At 36.2% G+C, this 24,438-nt stretch overlaps 1 protein-coding gene across 13 annotated transcripts in view; it reads right to left on the bottom strand.

Moving 5' to 3' along the window:
- PPP1R9A (protein phosphatase 1 regulatory subunit 9A) overlaps positions 1-24,438 on the bottom strand; it is a 320,221-nt gene that overhangs the window by 46,786 nt on the left and 248,997 nt on the right. For all 13 annotated transcript variants that reach the window (XM_043588903.1, XM_043588901.1, XM_043588909.1 and 10 more), the window contains 4 exons: positions 9,156-9,209; positions 6,345-6,574; positions 4,745-4,841; positions 4,468-4,639 (listed from right to left, as the gene is read on the bottom strand). In XM_043588903.1, the coding sequence (XP_043444838.1) occupies positions 4,468-4,639; positions 4,745-4,841; positions 6,345-6,574; positions 9,156-9,209 (553 nt within the window). The remainder of the gene's footprint in view (positions 1-4,467; positions 4,640-4,744; positions 4,842-6,344; positions 6,575-9,155; positions 9,210-24,438) is intronic.

The following is a 24,438-nucleotide window of genomic DNA, read 5'->3' as shown; positions in this document are numbered from 1 at the left end:
GGTCCATGATTCAGGTGCAGACTACCATCTTAGGGATGTACTTTTAGTAAATCTAGAGCTTTATTGCAACAGTCAAACCATTTTGTGGAAAAAAGTGTAAAGGAAAGGAGAGGAAGCGAGAAGGTATTATTTTCATATCCTTATACTCCTTTATCCAGGACATACTTAAATTACCTGGAAAGTAGCTGAGAAATTTTTTTTAAAGACACCCAGGTTTCAGTAATTAATTCCAGATACAATTTATGCTGAAAGTCTAGACTTTCTTACAATCTGCCATATTGCACCTTCAGTCCATTTCTTCCATGTGAAGAAAAAGACTTCTGGCACAGTTCTTACTAGAGCTACGGAATGGTAAGTAACTAAAGAACTATGAATAAAACGCTTTATATAATCTTCCATGTTTACACTTTAGGGAAAATAACATTCAGTGTTCTCTAGTGGCCCAATGGTTGAGTAAGTGTGTATGAGAAAGAAGAAGCATTTGGTAGTAATACCCAAAATTCACAGGGATACTTGAACTACATTTACAAACCTATAAGTGACCCAGTTCCTGTTATGCCTCCAAAGTATCAATGGGTCATGGTGCTTACAGAAACAAGTATGAATTCTTCTTCAGGTATTCAAAGCCTACTTTTAGTCCAAGAATACCCTGTAGCATACCTTTAACATCAGGTCTCATTCTTTACCATAAAGTCTATGAATCAGAAAAAAAAAGTCATTCTAATTTTATTCATTTTTTCCCTTTTCTTCAAACTCCTTCTCATCTCTTAAAATGTATCTTGTATGTATTTGTCCTATGCCAAATACTTAACCTTCTCCATCCTTTATCCTATAAGTTACATGCCTTGTTGTATAGTTAGCAGGGACAAACACTGTTCTTTCTACCCCGGAGCCATCTTTCTTCTTACTAGTTAGTATGCCACTAGGCTTTCAGGGTTCAAAATACTTTTCTAAAGGTATCAATCTTACTTTTAACCTCTCGAGGAAGGATAATCATAATCTGCCTTCATATGTAACTTTTATCAATTAGTTTTAGTCTTTCTTTCATTATCTCTATGGAATATGCATAAACTTTCACAAAAGAGCCTTTGAAATATTTGAAGATGAAAACAGTTTCATCTTAAGGATCCTGGAATTTCTGAAATTAAGTGATCTCCAGGGAATTTAACCAAACTAGGACTACAACCCTTTTCTACCAAGATCTCTCTAACATGACTGTTCTCTGCTCTTATTCTAATCCTGACTTAAAAACCTGGATAGTCACAGACATTTCTAGTCACTAAGGGCCCTTGGATACACGGTAGAGAACTCTTACATAGACCAGCACTACTGAGGCACTAAGAAATGACAAATACAAGAGGTGCCTGGGTGGCTCAGTTGGTTAGGCATCTGACTCTTGACTTCAGCTCAGGTCATAATCTCATGGGTCATGAGTTCAAGCCCCACATCTGGCTCTGTGCTGATGGCAAGGAGCCTGCTTGGGATTCTCTCTCTCTCTCTCTCTCTCTCTCTCTCTCTCTCTCTTTCTCTCTTTCTCTCCCTCTCCCCCTCTCTGCCTCCCCCCACACCACCTCAAAATAAATAAAAAAAAGAAAAAGAAATGACTAACATAAAACAAGGCAGGAGGGCAAAATAATTACTTTTCATGTCTCAGAACACAAGAAAAATAATGCGTTTATTTAATAAATAAGTGCTAATTAATAACTCTTAATAATTAAGTAATAATCCTTAATAAGGATTTGTCATGGCTCCTGGTGAAAAGAACTGTTCTATTTCTTTTATGTATTATGATAAGAAAAATATATTAGAGGATATTAAGTTATGGATTTGTATATATATTCTATCAAAATTTTAATGAGATACTTGGATAGGCTTGGTTTATAGAGAGAAGCACACAAATGGTGCTCAAATAGAACTGTAACTGTGGTAAACTTCTGCATGGCCTGAAAACGATTTTATCACTCTAAAAACTTACAATACTTCAATGTTGAGAGTCACGTAATTAATCCCTCCTCATTTGGGAAGCCCATTCCTGGAAGAACATGAGTCCTGTGAAGAAATGGCTGCTTATGTGTCCTTCCTTTCCTCCTCCTCCTCCCTTTCTGCCTCCTTCACTCTCTCCTTTTCTCCTTCTTTCACTATTTCATTCTAACATAATTTTTCATTGACTTTAAATGATAATCCTTTTACTTCACTCAGCTGCCTCAAGGCCTAAAAATATGCTAAAGCACTCACCCTATCAATAAAACACTCCAGTGCTCAGAAAGCAAGTCAGAACTGGACAGTCCACAGGAAGTGGGGAGAAAAGGCCCTGTATTTAAGGGGCAGAAACTAACAGAACTGACGCAACGGCTGTACCTATCTTGTTGCAGAAAGATGGGGGGGGGCAGGGGGGGGACTAGGCGGGGAGCGTGGATCTTGAAATGTCAAATGGCCTGTGTCAGGTCCGCAGTTTACTTCCTTTTCCAAACCTCTAGGTCTTCAGCGTTCCCTAGCAACAGACGCAAAGGATCAATTTAGAAAAGTGCTTTCCAGAGCATTCCTATCTAGCTACTGACCAAGCCATTTTAGTTTATGTGATCAAGCAATTGAAATTCAAGGAGATTTATCACTGACTGTCCTCGGCAGCAAAACTGGAAGAGCGCCGCTTGATATGTATGCTGCTAATGTCTAAGATGACTGATTCTACCTCAACCGCACAAGCATGGATTGGTTTCAGTAAGAATTAGTAGTCTCTGCATCTCACTGTGAACCGACAGTGTTGCTAGGGAAACTGATAATTATGTGGCAAAATGGAGGGTGTAGAATAGGAAAAGGGTTCAGAAGAAATATAAGGTTTTGATCCAAAGCAGCGTGTTAATAGTATAGTTTGTTTATCTTCTGTAGTCACATAATTTAATAAATAACATTAATTATATGTTTGAGAAGATACAGATTTCTGAATTGAAAGAAATGAACAGAAATGAATTGGACATTGGAAAGCTACTGGTTACTGATCATACTTGGTGCATGCCACAGTAGAAATACATGTTTGCTACAAACTACAATTTAATTAAAATACTCAAAAAGAAACTAATTTTTTTCTGGCATTTGTCTTTAGAAATCAATCTTCATAGAGTTCCAGATACAAAAACCAGAATCCTATAAAAGCTCTAATAAATTTGCTTTCATTCACCTCAGGGACTAAGTCATATAACCTCAAAACACATATTGGTGTGAAGAAAAAAGATGCTTTACTACTTTTATATTATACAGAGTAAAGCCAACCCAGAGACGCTGAGTGACCTTCCCGAAGACACACAGGTCTTCAGTTAGCGGTGATGCTGGTGCCAAATACTCCTCTTAGAGCTGCCCAAGAGGCATCGTGTGCACGTCATATTTTATCAAGGGAAAGCCTCGCAAAAAGATATAAATGCAGTAAATTGGTCTCAAATCTCTAGATCTCACTCTGAAGGAAGATGTCCAACACTTTTCATTTTTCATGGCTACGAGTTTAGTTCTAAAAGTTCATTAACTTGTGTTAATGAGCACTTGTATATCAGGAAAGTCTCGTTGGAGACATTTTAATATGTGAGAAAGATCATCAAAGAATTAAATAGGTCATTAGTGACAGTTTTACTGCATGGCAAATCACTGACTGTAAGCTGTCTGTCCTAAGATGACAATGCTAATTCACAACATTGTTTTATTTTCGCTTTTTCCAAGGACCACTAGGTACAAACTTGAAAAGATGAAACCAAAGGTGTTATATACTCCTGTGTATTTATCTTGATAAATTCTTATACATTTTCTAATTTATAAATATACCACAAATATTAAAACATTCATTCACATTCATATACACACAACCTACGTATGGATGTGTGTCTGTGCAAGAAAGTAAGTGACTGATTTATGGTAGGTATGTAAAACAAGACAAACATTTACAACAGAAAACGTTTCCAGTGTTTCGATCTTATTTGGTCTTTGACAGGAAAGAATGGGAAGTGTATATAAGGACACCAAGGTAAAAGCATAAAACGATACAGAACTTAACTCAATGAATTCCAAGTACCAGAAGTAGGTAATCAGCCTTCTGATGTTAGGAAAAAGATCTTCATTCTAATAACTTAAAAATCGTAAGCTTTACTTATTAATACATAAGTAGTATAGCTTCACCCAACGGGGAGAACTATCATTTTAAGGTAGTTTATTTTTTTAAGGTAGTTTATTAAGTCTATCAATTTTATGATGGCTTAAAAACACTTGGCTTGCCTTAAGTTTCAATTTTGTTATTTCCTTACATGAAATCATTGAGTTTTGATAAAACAAGAGAGAAATAATAGGTTCTTATTTTGATAAACCTTTTTTTCTTTCCCATGGCAGAAAAGATTTTTCAACTTTTAAATCTCTGGGAAGGAAAAAGAAGAATATAAAGCCAAATTTTACAGTCATTAAAAACAATTTTTTGTGGTAGGTTAAACAAACCTTGACTTAGGCCATCTTGACAAGATGTCTGCTTGACATCCAAGTTCTCCATGGTATCTCCTTTAGAGACTTCACCGAGAGATGTTCTTCTCTCAAAGATGTTGTTGTTATTGTTAACTTGAGTCCCATTTTGCTTCAGTAGTCTGAACACCTCAGCTTCCAAATCTCTAATCTAAGGGAAAAAAAAAATCCATCCATGAAACTCTAAGCCAGCACTCCTCTCCAAGTACTAATCAAAACCATCCTATTCCTTAGTAGTCCCAAGCACATAACTCACCCGTACTTGCAGACCTTGAACTTCCACAAGATGAGCTTTTTCCAAATCTTCTATTTTCTTTCTTTCTGCTTCCTGTCTTTTGATGAAATCAAGTTCTCTTAAGAAGAAAACAAAAGATCTGATTGCATCAGATACCCAATAAATGAGGAAACATGTGAACATTCTTATTTGAAGCAATGAATGGCACAGTGGGATAAATAACTGGACAGCTATTTAAATAGGCAAAACTCAATCATAGTCAGAAAAAAAAGGCATCTAGTAATGAAAGCAAATAAAATATTTTAATGGATCTCAAAGTAAGGAAAAATGCTTTGAATCTGCTTACTGTGATTTTCATTTGTAACTCCTGACTCTAGAACACCCAGACAGGTCTAGAGAGAAGCTACTGGACTAATGACCCACCTTGGGTAAGTTTAGTGGAGATAATTACACGTCATGTAGTTATAATTCCACACTTACAAAGTCATATGCTTAGTAAGCTGATAGAACTGGATTGTAAGAGTTTACAAAAGATAATTATAATTTTCCTTCTGTGAATGACAGTGGTGAAGGGTTGGGTGGGTCAAAAACACCGCAAGGGGGAGGAGGGGAGCTGTCGCCTACACACCTGAGGATAATATAGGGAGAGGGAGAAAATATCTCCATTTTGAGAGCCTAGACTACAACCTGAAAATTTGGCAATGCTTGTTATAAGGTTGGTTCATGAAATAAAATTAGGTATAATATTTTTGGCAAGAAGGGTTAAAATAGTGATGTACTGAATTCATGATCACAAAGGGTAATTTCTCCCTTTTTAACAAACATTTTATAGCAATCTCCTTTAAATATTAAAACATTCTTTCTGTGATAGGAAATGACAGAGACATTATGAATCTTATGCATACACTTAACTTCTAAGGCTTGGCGTGCGGAAGGGTACCGGCACTGCTTTTTGTTGTTCTAACTGGCCAGAAGTAAACTGATGAAAAAATTCCGTAAAAATTTCCCTGAAATGACACCAAAATCCAACAGAGGGAAGCAAAGCAGCGTGAGTGTGGAAAGAGCTGTTGAAATGCAAAAGCAGAGTGTAGTGCCTGGACTCTCCTTCTGCAGGGGACTGAGGCCCTTGTGTTTTCTCTCGACAGCTGAGAAAGAGAAAATGGCAGGGCAGGGGGTCTTGCTAGTCAGTATTGACACCATCTGAAGTGGGAAAATTCTGCAGTTACTGATTCTAACAGAGACAGAAGCAGCCTCATCAAGGCCCAATTGCTGCTCTCTCTGTATGTACGGTGGGTGTGCGTGACTTCAACTGGGCTTCTTGCTTCCTGGTCACAGAGTTGTTTCGAAAAGGACAGAAATTTAAATGTCTTCATAGTTACTAGGAATGACTATCAAAAAGAAATCCAGAGATAACCGACTGCCAAAAAACTGTAAAATAAACAAAATATTATCTTACATGAAAACACCATAGAAGTGATTTCCAAAACTATGCTTTCTAACTATGCTTCTTAAAGGGATAACCAAGATTATTTTTTCTGTTCTACTAAACGTTACAAAATGATGGGATATACGCCTTCTTTAGATGCACACATCTATTCTTTAGTCATTAGAAGCTGCTTACTTTTGTTGAAAATCCTTGATCAATTTCTTTGCCTTGTTGTATTTCTTCTCCAAGGCCTGATACTGGCTTTGAGTCTCTTTGAGGTGCTCGTTCACCGTGTGGCATAACGTCTGAGCCTCAATCCAGTAACTCTCCAGCTTCAACATTCTCTCTTTATTTTCTTCTATATTCTGTTGGAGTTGGGTTTTTTCTAGTTCCCACCTCACTTTCTCATTTTCTGCTGCTTGCAGCTGGAGAAAGCAAATGTCAAGATAAGGATAATCTGGGTATTCTGTAGCAAAAATCCTTCATGTCTTTATAGTATGTTTTAAATTAAGTTCTACTGTCATATATACTTAATCATCTAGAACCTTGAGATGAGAAGAGCAAGTCGTATTTGCAGCATTTCAGAAATTATAAAATGGTAGCCTTGAAAATTGAAATGCTTGCCCAAGGTCACACATCTGATAAATAATACAGCCTGGATTTGATTTCAACTCCCATGATCTTTCCATCATACCATGTGGTTTGAAATTCTATGAACAGTAAATAAATAATGTTTTAGAGTCTGACTGATTCTATCCGATGAACTTCAGTGTACTTTCTTTTAGAGTTTTTTTCTTCATATAATTACATATAAAAAAAATAACTAAAAAGCAAAAGGGGGAGAGGCATGCTGAGAAGGAGAGAAGGGCAGAAGTACAGTTTGGCCTAATAGTTATGAGGGGAGGGGGTGTCTCTGGAGTCATTCAGTCTAGAGTTGAATCCCAGCTCTGCCATTATTGTTGGCCTTTAAACCTTAAGCAGCTAATTCAAGTTCTCTAAGACTCCAGTATATTACCTATAAGACAGAACTGTGATGGAACACAACGCCATACTTGGAACCGCTCCTGGCCATAATCTGATAAATGTTAGTTATCTTCACTTCGTTTTTATCCCTTTTAATAATATGATGGCATCCTTTATTTCAATTGACATGAACATAGTCTGTAGCTCATTATTCTGCTGACAGTGTTCTGAATTTCCAGAGCCTTATAAGCTACAATTTGCATGAAAGTATAAAAGATACTGAAAGTAAAAATATAAATTATTGCTGAATTATTTTAAATCCCTCCTATGAAACAGAAAGGAAGCTTTCTGTGTTTCTGCTTCCAGGGACTCTTAGGAATAAGATAGTAAACTAGTCCAACCCCCTTATTTCTACAGAAATTCAAGTCTGATCGGTTAGGTGAGGGGTCAAAGGTCATTTATTCACAATAACTGACCTTTAAACTAGTGCTTCACCTATTTCACATGCTTCTTTTCAAATTCAAAAGGATGCGGAGTTATTATCAACTAACAATTTTCAAAATCTAAGACATCCCCAAACCATACCACATTCAGCAAATACATATATATGTATATATATGTATATTTTAAACTAAATGCATTGACAAAACAGATTACAAAGTCAAAAATAAAAAAAATATTTCAAAATTAGGAATTCAATTTTCAACATGGATATAAAGAGTCATAGTAAAATAAGCTATTATAAATATTACATGCCAATATAATAAAGAACAAAATACAAACTTCTTATTTATAGGATTTTCTAAATTAAATGTTTTTGGTCTAACATATAAGCTTTGTTAAAGCACTTACAATGCACAGGGGAAATCTTTCCCCCTCATTATAACCGACAATTTTTAAAAAGTCTATTCTTCCATTCTGTGCTAAGAAACAATAACAATTTAAAATAGGACTAGGTTTTTACTGCATCTTTTATTAAGCAATGTTTTGTATTCAAGTTGTTTATTTATCAACCACTACTAATTTAAAAATGATTATTCACAGAGCTTGGCTGACACCATGAATGATGTATAGACATGTTTTGACTAAGGAGCTACAGAGTTATTAGCTGAGAATACCATTTAACCAAAATAGCCCTGCTAATTCATCTCCATTTAAAACACATAGAAAAAACAAAATAAGTGTTCAGCGTGAACAGGAAAACAGATCATTAGTGGTGAGGGAGAAATCATGTCTTAATTTTTAAAGGACCATAAAAACAATAAAGAATATTATTTTAAAAGTAATTCAAAAACATTTTTAAATCTTTGAAATGACATATTTGATAAAATTAGGCACAATTCTAGTAATTTACAAGTACCTTATAATTCACCAACTAAACATGCCCTTTTGAATCTTGTATTATTTCATATGTAAACTAAGAATACATACTCCCTTTATCAAGAACTGTTTTTTTCCCACAAATTTAAATAATACAAACTAAACTTGTCTAAAAATTTCCAGGAGCATCTGGCACCTCAAGTCAATTATTCACATATTGTATTAAATTCCATAATATTTAATTAATAGAACTGGAATTTTTTTCCATGAAAAAGAGTGTTACATTAAAATACATTGTCTCTGATGAATAAGCTAAAAATAAATAAATGATTAAACCTACTTAAGATAAAGAGAGATACAACCTAAGAGCTTGGAAGATAACAGTATAATTAGTGGTCAAATGTAATTCGGATGCTAGAACCTTTAACAATATTTAATCTTTGAGGAAATCTCAGAGGGAACTGGCCACATATGTGCAAATATGTAAATATGTATTTTTAAAATACTGTGCTCTTTTCACGGAGGGAGTATGGTGGCACTTGCCCCCTCGGGGTAGGTGTTCTCGCTGGCAGGTTTGTCTACCTATCTAACAGTGGAAATGAACCTCTCACATCTGTACTCTTTCAAATGCACAGGAACAAATCCTTTAGTCCCAGGGTTGAATGTAGTCATAGCATCCAAAGTTTCAAAAGCACAATTCAAACACCATTTAATGGTGCTTACCTTGGTCTTCAATTTTTGAATCTCTGCTTCTGTAACTGCATGTTTGATTTGCAACTGAAAATTGAAAAGAAAGAAAAAAATCTGAACTAAGAGAGTGTATCTATATTTTTTAAGCCTCAGCGGCCAGAAGAATACCTTATCACACAGCAGAAGGCCTAGAAAAGCGCTGCAATGCAGCAGGTTGTAAATTAAAATGTCTGGTGTGTAAAATGACTCACTAGGTGCAAACTAACGAAACACAGGGTTTATGGCCCACGTTCCCTAACAGATTAGGTTACGAATTTAATTGCTCGGGGACCAAAGAAAAGAAAACACATTTTCTAGCCCCCTTTGCAGCTCTTCCTTTCCGATCTGAGTGTCAAGGAATTGTCTTGGTGCGGAGAGTCTTGTGGATGTCACAGTTCAAGCAGGCAAGTCGGCCCGAGGCCGGGTGAAGATCCGATTCCAAATCTGGAAGAAAGATGGCGCTATGGTCCCGCGAGCCACACGCACAGAAGGCCGAGCAGCTCCCACACCGCTCTGGCTGGCAGCTGTGAGGCGGTAGACGACGGTGCCGCGGTTCCACAGCGACATCGGTGATTTTTTTTTTTTTTTTTTTTTTTGATTGCTGGAAAGGTAGAGATCCAGATTTCACTCCTCCGAAAACCGACTCCTGCTGAGGAACCCACACCCCCAAAAGCTTTGGCTACAGTTTATCAGCATGAGAACCACCATTTACATTTGTTTTGCTTCTCCCCTCCCCCCACTTCGTTTTCTCTGTAAGGGTGAGAAGAACAAACGAAATATTTATTTCTTTAAGGAATAAAGAAATGCACCAAAATTTAGAAAAAAAAAAAAAACAGACCCAAAACAATTCATGGGTTGAAAGTCTTTTTTTCTGAAATCCTCGAGGCCAGATGATTTTGGAATTCAGAATTCTCCCACTTTCAGAAAGGCAGTAAGCTGCATTTTCCATAAACTGCATATTGTTCACAACTTGGTCTGTGGAGGCAGTCTGTGATCAAATACGCGAATATTTTTGCCACCAAACATAGGTATTTCTCATTAAGTGTGGTATACAATAGCATCCTGTCTGTTTCAGTCAGGTTTACTACCAAATGAGTTAAACTTGCCACAAAATTATTTAAAAAAATTTTTTTTAATGTTTATTTATTTTTGAGACAGAGACAGAGCGTGAACAGGGGAAGGGCAGAGAGAGAGGGAGACACAGAATCTGAAACAGACTTCAGGCTCTGAGCTGTCAGCACAGAGCCCGACGCAGGGCTCGAACCCACGAACTGTGAGATCATGACCTGAGCCGAAGTCCGATGCTTAACCGACTGAGCCACCCAGGTGCCCCAACCCACAAAATTATTTTAAACAGTTTTCAGAGCACTTTGGATTTAGAATTGTACCAGAAGGACTGTAAATGTCTAATATTACCATAATCAAATACATCTAAGGTTTTATTACCAGAAAAAGCGAGTCAGTTGATGGAGGGATAGAAACGTGCACCTTGGAGGTCACGACACCTCATAAACCTCAGCTCTCTTTGGTGTGTAACCTGCATTTTCCTAGTTTTCACCCAGCTAGTAGGGCATATGGGAAGGATGGAGATGGATGCTCCTTCCTCGGGTCTCCTGTTATATTGAAGTCCCTAAGGTCTACACTGCTATAGCTCTGTCACTGCTCTCCGTCTTGGGGGGAGATCTGATCTCCGGATCTGAAGACTCCTGCAGTCTTGTCCATGTGGCTCTTGCTCCTCTCATCCTTATTGGTTTGTAGGGGCTTCTGTGCACCAACAGTCTCTAAAGAGGAAGGATTCTCTGTGCTGCAGTCATTCTTTTAGGAGGCCCCAAACAGGCAGTCCTAGCTCTCTCAGTTTCTCTCCACAGACCTAGTGGCACAATGCTCAACCTACCAACTTTTAGGAGTTGCTCAGAGCAACAACGTGCCTAGCAAGTGCTGCTCCAAAATCATGGCAACTCCCTTCCACCTTGCTCATGAGGTCTGAGCTTACCCAAAGTCCTAGCCTGGATGAATCTCTCAGGACCTGACAGTGTCAGGCAGCCCAGCTCAAACGCTCAGATACTCCAGTGGATACTCCAGCTATGAGCCCTACAGTGAACAATGCCACTGCAGAATCACCGATGCTTATATTTCTGGACTCCCTTTAAGATGTGGAAAGCTAAGGGGTGTAGATACAAACTGACATTGTTGCCGTGAACTGCTGTTAAAACCACAACTAAGAACTTAGATCTCTGGTTCCTGATCCAGTGTCATTTTCCTTAGAAAATAGGATTAATTCAGTATCCATTTATTGAAGAGCTGCTATGCTACGAGGATAACTCTTTCCCCTTGTAATAAATATTAGTGCTAATCTCCCTCACCAATATAAACTAAAAACCAGAAGTAGCAAAATACTTAGATATTAGACATGCCTCACGCTATCAGAATTCTTTTCCACGGAGATCTTATACTTCAGTGTGCACACATGGGCATCCAGGAAATCCATGTGTCTAGGTGATTTTGAAGGATCTGCAATTGTTAGTGACAAGAACAACTCCTTGATCTTTCTACCGTGGCCAAGCGTGAAGAGTAGTTAAGTTAGACTGCTGGGATTCATCTCAGGCCTACCATGAACTAGCTACCTGATGCTGGAAAATCACCGAACCTCTCTTACCTTCATTTTCCTCAGCTGGAAAATGCAGTTCCTCATAGGTCATAACCTTCTTATTGGAAGATTAAATGAGATAACCCATGCAAAGCTTTTAGCACAGTGGTTACAAGAGAATAAGACCTCCACAGTGATCCAAGACTAAGACAAGCGTGATTTTAAGAACCTAGTTTTTTTTTTTAATTACCCCAACACCAGTTCTTAGTTAAAAGTGCTAAAAGCTACAAAATGTCACACCTGAAATAAAACAAATACCTCTGGTTCTATTTGAAGAGTAGCAAGAAATCAAAAGGGCAGATTTTACGACAAACAAAGCAACCATGGGGAAGTGCCAGATTTTATTTTCTCAGTGGTTAAACTCCCTTCCGCGTAGGGTAACCAAGTATATGGCATGCAACTTTGGGACTTTGGATTTTCTTTGTTCAAATTGTTGTGACCGCTAGTAAACTGCTTCCCTGGGGCCTCGCTTCCCATATGAAAAATGAACATTTTTCATTTTCCCAAGGCTAGATGGGAAGAAGTCCAAGGCCCTTGCAAATACTACAGGTGTGACATTTACGAAATGAGAGAGCCTGGAGATGGTTGTCATGGTTGCAGAGTCTAGTAATTCTTGTCTCAAGTGAGTATTTTTATTCTTATGAATGCATATGCTAGCTTAATCCACTGGTGTGCAGGACAAACCCAGGTAAAACTGTGAACAGCCAGGTTGATCTCTGGCTACCCCACCCTCCCATCTCACCAAAACAGATTGACAGAAGAGAGTACAACTCATTACCAATAAAGTGAGAACACTGACTAAAGCTTGCACTGTTACTGAGTACAGTCGAATTCTTTCGATACAGGAAAGCGGAACGAAGTCTGTAAATTCAGACATCATTCAGAAGATGGACAAAAGTTTCAGTGCAATGTTTTCTTAGTATTCACAAGGCCTAAAATTATAAAGGTGATTATTTTAAGCCTGTATGTGTATTAAGAGAATTTCTGCAAGTCCATCTCTATTAACAGGAAAAGCATGAAGAACAAACTAATTGAACTTTCATTTTTATACAGGAAGAAACTGTGGTCAGTAGCACAAGCTGCAGAGCTAGTCAGTGTCAAGGCCAGGCTTTGTACATTTTAGTCCACGGTTCTTTCCACTGAATTTCTTACATTTGTGGGACCCCTTATCTGTTTTATTGTTGTAAATAATAAAAGGGAAGGAGGACAGGCACTGTCCACCTCATTGTTCAGATGGGGTCAGAGGCTCGGAGGCTCAAAGAAGTTACGTGGCTTCTTCAAGTTCCCAGTAGAAGCAGGTGCTGGAGTGGAAAATATCTCAGGTCTGACTCTCCCTACTTGTCTTTCCCCTTTCACCAGGTACCTAATCAGCTTTGGGATACACTTTTCATTTAATCTTCACAGAAACTCTGAGGCTTGTGTCATCACTGTGACCTCCCAGTTGAGAAAGTACTACTCCAGCTGGAAACCATGGATCACTGCTGGTAGTCTCTGAGTGTTCTGACAGGAAATACAAAAACGGTGCTTAATCAGCTGCTGTGATTATTCATGGAACTTAGGAAGAAACAGCTCTCTCATTATTCAACTAGCATTTACTTAATGAGACGATGTGCTGGGCTAGTCTCTGAGGACACAAGAACATGACACAGAATCTACTCTCAAAACACTGTAGGGAGACTAATAAACACGACCTCCTGAGAGCAGTTCCCAGGTCACTCTGAGAGAAACATCACAGGGACCCTGCTCCGAGATGGCCTGATCAATCTTTTATTCCCATAGCCAGGTCACATGACCTTAGGCTTTGGCCTGTTTGTCTTATCCCCACTTTGGCACATAGGCAGGATGAGACCGAGATACCTCCGTTTCATGGACAGAGGCAGAGAAAACCGCTTTTCAAAGAGATGAAGTGACTTGACAAAAGAAGCACAGTTGGTGGACAGCGGTGTTTCCTTATTCTTGAGCAGGTCTCTCTCCATGCGCTTAATAACCTTTCCAAAAGACAGGTCCAGGGCTTCGTCCATCACTGCCTGAGACTGGTCAGGCTGACTGACTGGAGGGACAGGAAGTCAACAAGGCTGGTTAACAGAAACCCAGCCTGAAACACCTGTTGGAATTCGGGGGCTTCGGAGAATCTGGGTTTGGAGAAAACACTTGGGAAGCGAGGATATCAGTAAAAAGAAAAGGTGAAGGATTGCAGATCAGTGTCTTAGCTTACAAGACCAATCTCATCTCTTCTGTCATCTTTTAACATGAATACCATGGAAGTCACAAATAAACATATGCGTCCTACAGAGAATAGTAGCTCTTATATAACATTCTGCAGGGGTACCTGCTGTGTATATTTTGTTTCTTTCTTTCAAAAAGATGAATCCAGAGCATGAACCATATCACTGAATCAATATAATTTGAATATAATTGCGCTAGAAATAGAAACATCCTCATACAGAAATAGAAATGGTAAGACTAAACTTCTGTACTTTCTTTACCTATCCTGTGTAAGAACAGAAAACATTTTTCTTTAAAAAGTGGAAAATACTATATTTGCAGCAAAGATTTTAAGGCATCTCTAGTGCTAGAGATTTTATAATCAGATGACAGCAATATTCTCTGTTCTTATTTTACAAGGGTGAGACAGTACGTGATATTTGCACAGTACTTCATAAGTGTGGTTTCAGCACCAGAATCAAAATTTTTAGAATTATCTTTGTAATTATTTGATTGAAGTCTGTCTTATCTATGCCAGGGTAGGCTCCACAAAGGAAGGAATGAGAGCTGTTTTTGCCTATACTTGAGTGCTATTAGAATGAAACTATGCCATATTCTTTTATAATTTCTGCTCAAAGCTTTACATATGGTACCTATCTTTACTTTAACAAGTGTTTTCTCAGGGAATAGCTGATGCAAAATTAGCTGAAGTTGGGTGATTGAATAGTATAATAATCCAATTTGAATGATAACACTAATTGCAGCATATGTAGCATAGGGTGAGCTACTCCAACAAGCTCACTCTCCGAGTAGGTATTCATAAACTAGTTATTAATGATGTAGGTGAAAATGGATGTAGGTGAAAGCATGTAATTACAGTTTCTTTTTAAATAAATATCTGTTGGCTACTAAGTAAACTATTTTATATAAAGTATTTTATAGTTTCTCTACATAATGGAAAGTTCCATAAAGATACCTTTATATTATTATCTAATGCGTTTACAACTTTCTTTAGATTATTTTTCATACATTCTCTGTGCCTTAAATAAAGTGAAATAGTACAATATTTAGACTCCAATTTTTCCCTCAAGACTCCCATGACTTCTGAGGAGGAATGTGAAGGAAAACACTGGACAAGGAGTTTAAATGTCTCCTGACCAGCAGTTTCTGATTCAGCGCCTTCCTTCTTCCCACTAAATTTCCAGTGAAATACATTAAACAAAAGAAAAACTCACAGCTTCAAATGGACACTAAACCTAAAAACATCTGGTACTAGGATATGAAAGAGTCACAAAGCTGAATTTAGAAAAACTTATCCAAGCTTCCATCCAAAGGAAGGAAGATGGTTTGTCCATCCTCAATGACTGCTGGAGATCCGGAGTCCATCCAATGAGAAAGTTGGGCAACCTCTACTGCCTTTCCCAGGAATCGTCCTCAAACAAGGTTTGCCAACTCTCTCAGTATTCCACATCCATTCAGAAAGCAACTACTAGAATAGGAAGAGAATGCAGGAAGGTGGCTGAAGAGTGGCACACTGCATATACATGCTCCAAAGTGGAGCCGTATAGATAGAGGTGGTCAAGTAAGCATTTTGAGAGCAGGGAATAATCTTTTTTTCCTTTAACTTAGAAAACTGAGTGGCAAGATTTAGAAATATCTCACCTAAACTCAGAGAACTACATTAGATGATAGACCGCCAGAAAATAGCAACCAGACCAGAAACTAGGCACAAGGCACACAGATATGTCCTCTTGATGTGGGACTAGAAATGAGATGCATAATTTTTTTTAAGTTATTTATTTATTTTGAGAAAGACAGCATGTGAGTATACGCAAGCAAGTGGGGGAGGGGTAGAGGGAGAGGGAGAGAATCCCAAGCAGGCTCTGCACTGTCAGCAAGGGGCCTGATGTGGGGCTTGAACCCAGGAACCGTGAGATCATAACCTGAGCTGAAACCAAGAGTCAGACGCTTAACCAAGTGAGCCACCCAAGTGCCCCTGGATGCCTAATTTAAAGAAGTAGATGGCTGCTGACTATACAGAAAGGCTTTTGTCTCATTTCCAGATAAATAGAGGAGAAAAAGGCAAACTTGATACTATTACTAAATATTTCAAGTGCAGGTAGAGAGAATATCAACTTGAAAACTCAAATAAGTACGTAAACTGGAAGAATGATGTATCCCGTAAGTAAAAATATTTTAAGGTAACTCTCTAGAATACTGGGCTGGAGAGAAAGTGAAAAACCATGAGGAATGGATGGAGAATAAGGAAACCAAAAATGTAGTAAGAGAATTAAGTCATGTTAGAAATGCTAAAATGCATAAAGGAATTTGAAGTAAAAAGCATATTTAATGCTACAGAAAACTGAATCATTGATATGAGAGAACACATTTGAGAACAACCTCAGACAGAAAAAAAAAAGAAAAGAAAATATGAACAAGATAATTAATATAGAACACAAAATGTTTCTAGAAAAGAAGCAGCAACAGAGAAAAAAATAACAGAACTAAAGAAAATATTAATCAACTAAAACCAAACCAAAACACAAACATAAAACAAAGAAAGCAGATTAAAAGGAAAAAAAAATCAATGAAAGGAGGCCTATTTCTAAGAAATTATGATAAAAATTTAAAGTACAAGGCTAAAATAATACAAGCATCCAAATGCCAGATTGGTGTTACACTTTTCCTTTACAATATGCAATGCTAACTCAAAATAGTGAAGCCTGCCCTACAACACTGTCAGGAAAAAAATGTTGTGAAGCAAAATATTAAGCCTAACTAATTATCATTTCTATGTCATAACAATTAGATTTTTTCCATTCTCAGTATGGGAAGCTCATGAAAGCTATACCTGCATAAATACTTAATAAATTACTTAAGGATATACTCTGAGAAATGAGAAATTCTGAGGTAAAGAGACTAAGAGTTGAAACCAAGTAAGCTAAGAGTGTAACTATTTGTTGTATGTATCATTATAAAGCTAATTGAAAATATGTAAGTTTTTAAAATGTGACAATTATATTTCAATAGCAATCTTGTCTTAGAAACCAATACTGTATCAAAAATATTAAAATTATACTGTTTTAGAACACTCAAAGGGTAGTTTTCTTCTTAACTTTGAAAATCATAGAAATAGAGATTATTTGGGGCGCCTGGGTGGCACAGTCGGTTAAGCGTCCGACTTCAGCCAGGTCACGATCTCGCGGTCCGTGAGTTCGAGCCCCGCATCAGGCTCTGGGCTGATGGCTCAGAGCCTGGAGCCTGTTTCCGATTCTGTGTCTCCCTCTCTCTGCCCTTCCCCCGTTCATGCTCTGTCTCTCTCTGTCCTAAAAATGAATAAACGTTGAAAAAAAAAAAAAAGAAATAGAGATTATTTTTTTTAAACTTGAAGATAATCCTTCCTAAAAATCAATAAATATAAAGGAAACATAAAGCATAAATGAGATGAGATAAATTAAACTTTGATAATTATAACAATTAATTTAAATTGCTAAAGTTTCTTATTAAAAGAGCAGACTCCAAGATAACATTTTCAAAATTTACAATAAAACAAAGTACTTCAATTAAATTTACATGACAAAAGTACACATGTATATAAAAGTATGTTTATCCAGCAACTACAAACAAAAGTAGATTAGTAACATCAAACAAAGAATACTTAAACACAAAAAAACCTTTGAATCATATTTTATGTGCTTTCAACATAACATTAACATAGATAATCAAAGCTATTAGGCACAGAACATAATGAGGTGTAGTTTTACTATATGGGTCTCAATTTACTAGGTTAAATAGGAAAAATGACAAGGATACAGAGGGTAGAAAACACAATATTACTTTTATCACAAATATGCATATCAATCTATAACAAAAGCACCACTTTTTAACAAAAATCAAAACTTGTAGACAATATTATCTAACCACAATGTAATGAAACATTGGATTAATAATAAAAAGTTATAAATTAAAACCTGTTTCCTCAATTATTTAAATAAAAGAGAAAATAAAAACAATAAAAATAAAAAAATATAGACTATTTGCAAAATGATGGCAACAAAAAGAATGCACACTGAAGCTGAAAGATGTTGCCAAAGACAGCTAAACAAAGAGGGATTCATAGTTTTAAGTGCTTTCATATTTGAACAATTAAGTAAATTAACATTTAACAAATAAAGTAAATTCAACATTTATTGTCAGAAGTTAGAATAAGAGAAATCAAACATTCCGAAGGATAACAGAATGATGGAATTAATAAAAAAAATAAAGGTAAAATGACTGAATTAGGTAGGGGCAAAATGGCCAGGGTAGTGCAACATCACACACTAACAAAAGCTATTTGCTGCCTTTCCTGGATGCAACTTTGAAGATGCCAAAAATGAAAAAAAAAAAAAAAAAAAAAGGAGACTTGATAGGTGTCAGGGTCTCATTCATCAATTAACAAAACAACTTGTAAGAAACACTTAAGAAACAGAAAACAGGTGTTTCCAGATGTGTTTGGAAAAAATGAGTATGAAGCAAGAAAGTGTCTATAACCAGGAATGAGAGACAGCAATCTAATTAATCTTTAATCTTATACATATGACCTGGATAAACCTGCATCTGCAAATAAAGCAGGGACACTTTATTCCATTCTTCTGAAGTTTAGACACCCTGGCCACTAACTTAACCTTTGGTGCCATGTGGTAAAATAGTAGCACCAGGATAATGGTGAATTAACATCAGGATAGCACTGAAATCCCATTAGAGTTAGGAAGAAGTGTAAGTGAGGTGGAACTAATTACTTTGTAAAAGGCATGCCTATAAACATAGGTAACTAAAACTCCTGAAATACAAAAAAATTGAAGAGAGAAGGAAAGGCAGAGGAGAGTATGCTATGGCTATTATTTTGTTAAATGGGAGGCACAGCTACTGATCTGCATTCTATGTTACTAGAGGAAAATAACCTATGACTGAGTCAAAACTACTCATGTGTAATCTCTAGAACAGAATGAAAATGTATAACTTTTAAGTAACAGATAAAAATTTGATGTATGTGTAATAGCAAGTAGGTAAAAGAAACAAGAAGAAAGTATGAAAATTGAAAAACATAAAATAAGGTGGCAGCTCTAAGTTCTAATAGTAAAGTGATTACAGTAAATGTAAATGGGTTAAACTCATGAATTAACTGACAAAGACTCCCACAGTAATATTAAGAGTAAGATTTAAGAATAGGTTGGCTAAAGGAAACACATTTGAACAAAAGGGTATAAAATGGCTAAAACAAAGATGGAAAAAATAGATGCTGTGAAGCAAATATGATGCAAGAGAAAGGCAGTGTTGAATTTTTACTATCAGACAAATAAAATTTGGGGTAAAATGCATCATAAGGGACAAAACAGATGTTACAATAAATCAAAAAGTTGTAACGATCCTGAACATATATGCAGCTAATATCAAAGATTTAAAATATGTGAAACCACAACTGATAGAATTATAGGAAGGAAAAATAACTATAGTTTGTGATTTTAACATGTGCTTTTCAGAATTTGTAGATCAAGCAGACAAATCTAAGCCATGCTACAGAGAAGAAATGTATATTTCTACTATTAATAATATTTACATAAGTGAAAAGCATATAAATTTCATACCCAAGCACAGAATACTTGTTTTTTGCATACATGAGGACTATTTAAACAAACTGTTTATGAATTAAGCTACAAAAGAAGTCTTGAGCATTCTAAGTAGCTATCATATGGAACATGTTTTCTGACCAGAATGTGATAAAGTTAGAACCTGATAACAAAAGAAGAACAAAACAAAGTTACATATGTCTGGAAAGTAAAATATACCACTAAATCATTCTTATATTAAAGAGGAAACCCCTCTTTTATATTAAAGTATTAAAGAGAAATTACACCTAAATGACAGTGGCATTCTAAATGCAAAAAAATTGGAACATGTAACTAAAAATGAATATTTAGATAAAGTATAGCTTTAAATATATTTATCAGAATGCAAGAGTTATCAAAAATAGAGTACTAACTACAAGTGATCAATACCAAAACTAGAAAGAAGGGCAAAAATAAGATATTGGTAGGAAATAACAAAATAAGTATTTTTAATTAAAAAATTAGGCATGTAAAGGCTAAAAAGATAGATAAAAATTCTAGATAAAACAACTAAGAAAAATATTCAAATAAAAAAGAAGAAAATAAGAATAATTATAGATATTAAAGATTTCAGTACTTAAGAAGTATATTGTAGATCAAAATGTTAGAAAATATGAATGCCAGAGGAAATATATAAAATTCTTGAGAGATGCAAAATACCAAAACTGGCCCAAGAAAAACTTGAAACCTTGAAGACAGTAATGGCTATTATTATAAAAGGTCTTTAAAATCTTCCTCCACAAAGGCACAGATGGTTTTATAGCTGAATAATAACAAACTTTCAGGGAACAGAAATTAGTTTTATGCAAGTCATTAAGTCTATCTTATAAAAGTCATTTCTAAAAATAGAGAAATTGAGAAAACTTCTTAACTTATATTGAAGCTAATAGAGAACCTTTGTGGCAGCTTTTGATTAATCCACTCTAGTTAAGATCTTCTGTTACTTATAGCTTGTGTAACTAATAGAGGGTACGATAAAATATTAGAGAGGGCCAGAAAAAAAAGACTTCAATTAAACAGATACATTACATAAATGTGGATTAAAAGAATCAATGTGATAAAAATGCCAGCTCTCTGCAAGTTAATTTAGTAGTTTAATGTAATTACAATAAAAATGCAAAGAAGTTTTTCCAAGGGAACTAATAAAGTGATTCAAATGTTTTCTTGAATAGGTTGAACACTACCAGAATTTTGAAGAGTTAGATGAATCTGATTTACTCCATCAAAATTCAATATATATTCTAACAGCATTGTACCAAAGAATGAGAAAACAGAACTGATTATAAGGCCAAAAGTAGTCCAGAGTGCAAAGGCACCAATTCTGTGGATAATAATGCTGGCCTTCCAAGCAGAGGGAAATGCATAAATGAGTGTTGAATAAAAGTGCCAGCTATCTTGTCAACTACTTGGAGAAATTAAATTAGGTGCCTGTCTTGAATTATACAAATTATGGTGTATGCTTTATACCACTGATTCACCAAATATTTAACCACTAATTATACATGCAGAAATATGTGAAAACCTACAAGAGCAAGCAAAAACAGAGGAGCATAGAGGCTGGTAGAAGATAGGAAATTGGCCAAAAGTAGGACTGATTGAGATAATGTCAGTCTAATACGTTTTGCTCAAAGAGTACAGCATGTGCTTCTGTTTGATATAATGTAATCGAGAGAACTTTCTGTGACAGAAGACTTTGTATAGACTCCAATACACATGACTCTCCACCTCCACCCCATTTGTATGGAATCTTGTGAAAAATATCTAGTGCTGTAAATTACTTGGACATTTATGTTAATCACACAAAGAAATTTAAAACTGTGAGAGTGGCAGTGTACAAGACACAAATGCTGAGATGGAATGCCACACAGCTGATATTCAGTGGCCATCTCCCGAAGAAATGAATATATTAATCTGTTAAATATATCACAAAAAAGAATACAAGAATTAGAAGTGAAACAATGTGGTATTTGCTTAATCTTGAGGTGAGGACAAACCTCCAATTCTTAAGAACCAAAATTAAAACAAAACTACAGATTCAGTTACTCAAGCTAAAAAGAAATCAGCTGTGTTACACAGAATGGGTCCAGATTATGCAGTGGCATACACCAAAGTCAGCAGTCATTTTGCATAAAAAGCCAGATATCAAATAATTTAGGATTTGCAGGCCACATGGTCTCTGTGTAACTCCTTAACTTGGCTATTATAGCCTGAAAACAGCCACAAACAATAAATAAATAGATGTCCATGGCAGTGTTGAATAAAACTTTATTTACAACACAAGGCAGTGGGCTAGATTTGGCCAATAGGTCACAGTTCACCAACCCCTAGGTCTAGATCATGCGGTTGTCTGCACAATGGTGTACACACCTCAAACAATATTTACAGAGCATTGACTCCTTGGCTCAACTCAGAAAGTGGGAGATATAACCTTCCATATACTATTTCTGCTTTTTATACTCTTTAGCCTCCCATAAAAGAATGTGGACCCAACTTCCAGCTCAATCATCTACCAAAAAGTAGGGCCATACTCAATTGGCAACATGGGTAAGCTATATTACAGGCCTTTGCTCAGATATACTACTTTGATTTCACTGCCTCAAACCAGGATTGAGAGTTACAACATTCCCGAAGATTTTTTTTAAAGAACAAGTGGTCCATCTATACTTCTAGATAATCTGTATTCTTGGGCCAAATCGGAGCTTCAGAGAAAGAGGTCCCTAGATTACCTCTTCCTCCCACTCAGCCGCTTCCAGCAGAACTTTCTTTTTCTGCATTGCTCTTTGAAGATATCAGTTAATTTAGAAACCCTTTGTAAGAACTGGCCCTAAGATAGGCATTGCTACTCCTAATGTAAAGGAGTATTGTGATCATTATAGAATAGTGTACTTCATTTGTCACCAAGGTGTTTGTATCTGATTTAGAACTAGGAACAGTCATAAATCATCTGGAAAACCCATATATTTTGCCTCAAGGACTCTGTGTACTATACAAATGGAAATGGTTCAACCTGACAAATAATAATAGGTGGAAGAGAAATGGGCACTCTCAACACACTGGGTGGCATAAATAAATTTCTGTGTCACTGAGAAAAGCCATTTTGGTGGTAACTTGGTATTAAGTACCACAAGTTCCCAAAATACTGATATTCTTTGATTGAATAATACCACTGTGAGAAATTATCCTAAGGATAAGTACAAAAATATTTATTGCAGTGTAACTTTTAATAATAATAACATTTTTAAACTCAAAACAAAGGAAATGTTACAAGACAAAAATTAAGTAGATCAGTAAGAGATCCATATAGTGAATAAACAATCATTTATGGATGAATATTTGATGACATGGGAAAATCCTAATAATGCAATTATAAGTATCAGGAGTAGGAATTTAACATAGTATATACTGTATAATCATAAATACCACAAAATTGGGATCATGAATGATTTTTTTTGGTGTTTATACAACTGTGCATTTTCCAAAATTCTATAATAAACCTAAGGGCTTTTTTTCTGAACAAAAATTTACATTTTATTTAAAAAAAATTTTTAATGTTTTTTTATTTTTGAGAGACAGACACAGCACGAGTGGGGGAGGGGCAGAGAGAGAGGGAGACACTGAGTCTGAAGCAGGATCCAGGCTCCAAGCTGTCAGCACAGAGCCCGACGTGAGACTTGAACCCATGAACTGTGAGATCATGACCTGAGTTGAAGTCTGACGCTTAACTGACTGAGCCACCCAGGCACCCCAAAAATTTACATTTTAAAAGTACATTCACTTTGTTATTAGTCTCACAAGTATAAATTTATCATAAGGAATTAAAAAGGTAAGTCAATATATAGGACACGGATAGGTATAACATCAGAACATATAAAACTGACCTACTTAGATGATACATCAGAAATTATATTAAAAAAAATTAGAAATTATGAATGAAAGAAAATTAGAAATTAGAAATAAAATTAGAAATTACAAACTTGCAATTATCAACATTGTTTTCCATGTATAGGAGAACCTTTTCTTCCAAAAGGTCAAGTCCCTAACAAGCTGGAAAGAAGGAACAATGGTTTTCAAGCCTCAGTGCTTCAGGGTTATTGTGGGGAAGCTGTAAATAATGACACACTTGCCTTCAATAATGGAGGATGTTCCCTGAAACAATGAAGAATAAAATGCTTGGGGACCCATTCATCACTGTCTCTGTTTTACATGTTGGAGTTCTGAGTAGCTAATTTCGAAGAAGAAGAATTTATGTGGTTGCCTGCATTTGCCCTTTCAGGATCCATTTTTGGCCCTTTTCTAATAGTTCCTGCCTCAGGAGGCTGACCTCTTCAGACTCCTGCCTGGGTTTGGCCAATAGGAGGCAATTGCAGGAAGAGCGAAGGGGCTGAGTGTATATGACCCACCCTTATCCTCAGGATGTAGTTTTTAGCAGCGGCTGCATCTTACAAAGATGCCCTTCTTCGAAAAACAAAAACAAAAAAAAAAAGGGAATCTCTTTTCCTCTTTTCCCACTAAAGCCTTCTTTTGGGAGGAAGTTGGAACAACAACTTCCTGCTGTTGCCAGTCCCTGTGCACCTCACCGTCCCTGGGTAGTTATATTAATTCTGTTCAAGGTTCATTCATTAAACTTTAATTTCTTCAATTAAACTCCTTAGGTATGTCGTCTGATTCCTTTTGGGACCTTGTCTATTTTAAGAAAAGAAAAAAAAACTTTCTTAGAAATCACTGCCTTAGAGGAAAGCTTATCATCAAGTCCCCCAAATTCTATAAAAATTTAAAA

The sequence above is a fragment of the Prionailurus bengalensis genome, chromosome A2 (genome assembly GCF_016509475.1).
Source record: "Prionailurus bengalensis isolate Pbe53 chromosome A2, Fcat_Pben_1.1_paternal_pri, whole genome shotgun sequence".
NCBI lineage: Eukaryota > Metazoa > Chordata > Mammalia > Carnivora > Felidae > Prionailurus > Prionailurus bengalensis.
Note: the sequence above shows the minus strand (reverse complement) of the source record. Positions and strands in the feature narration are given on the sequence as shown.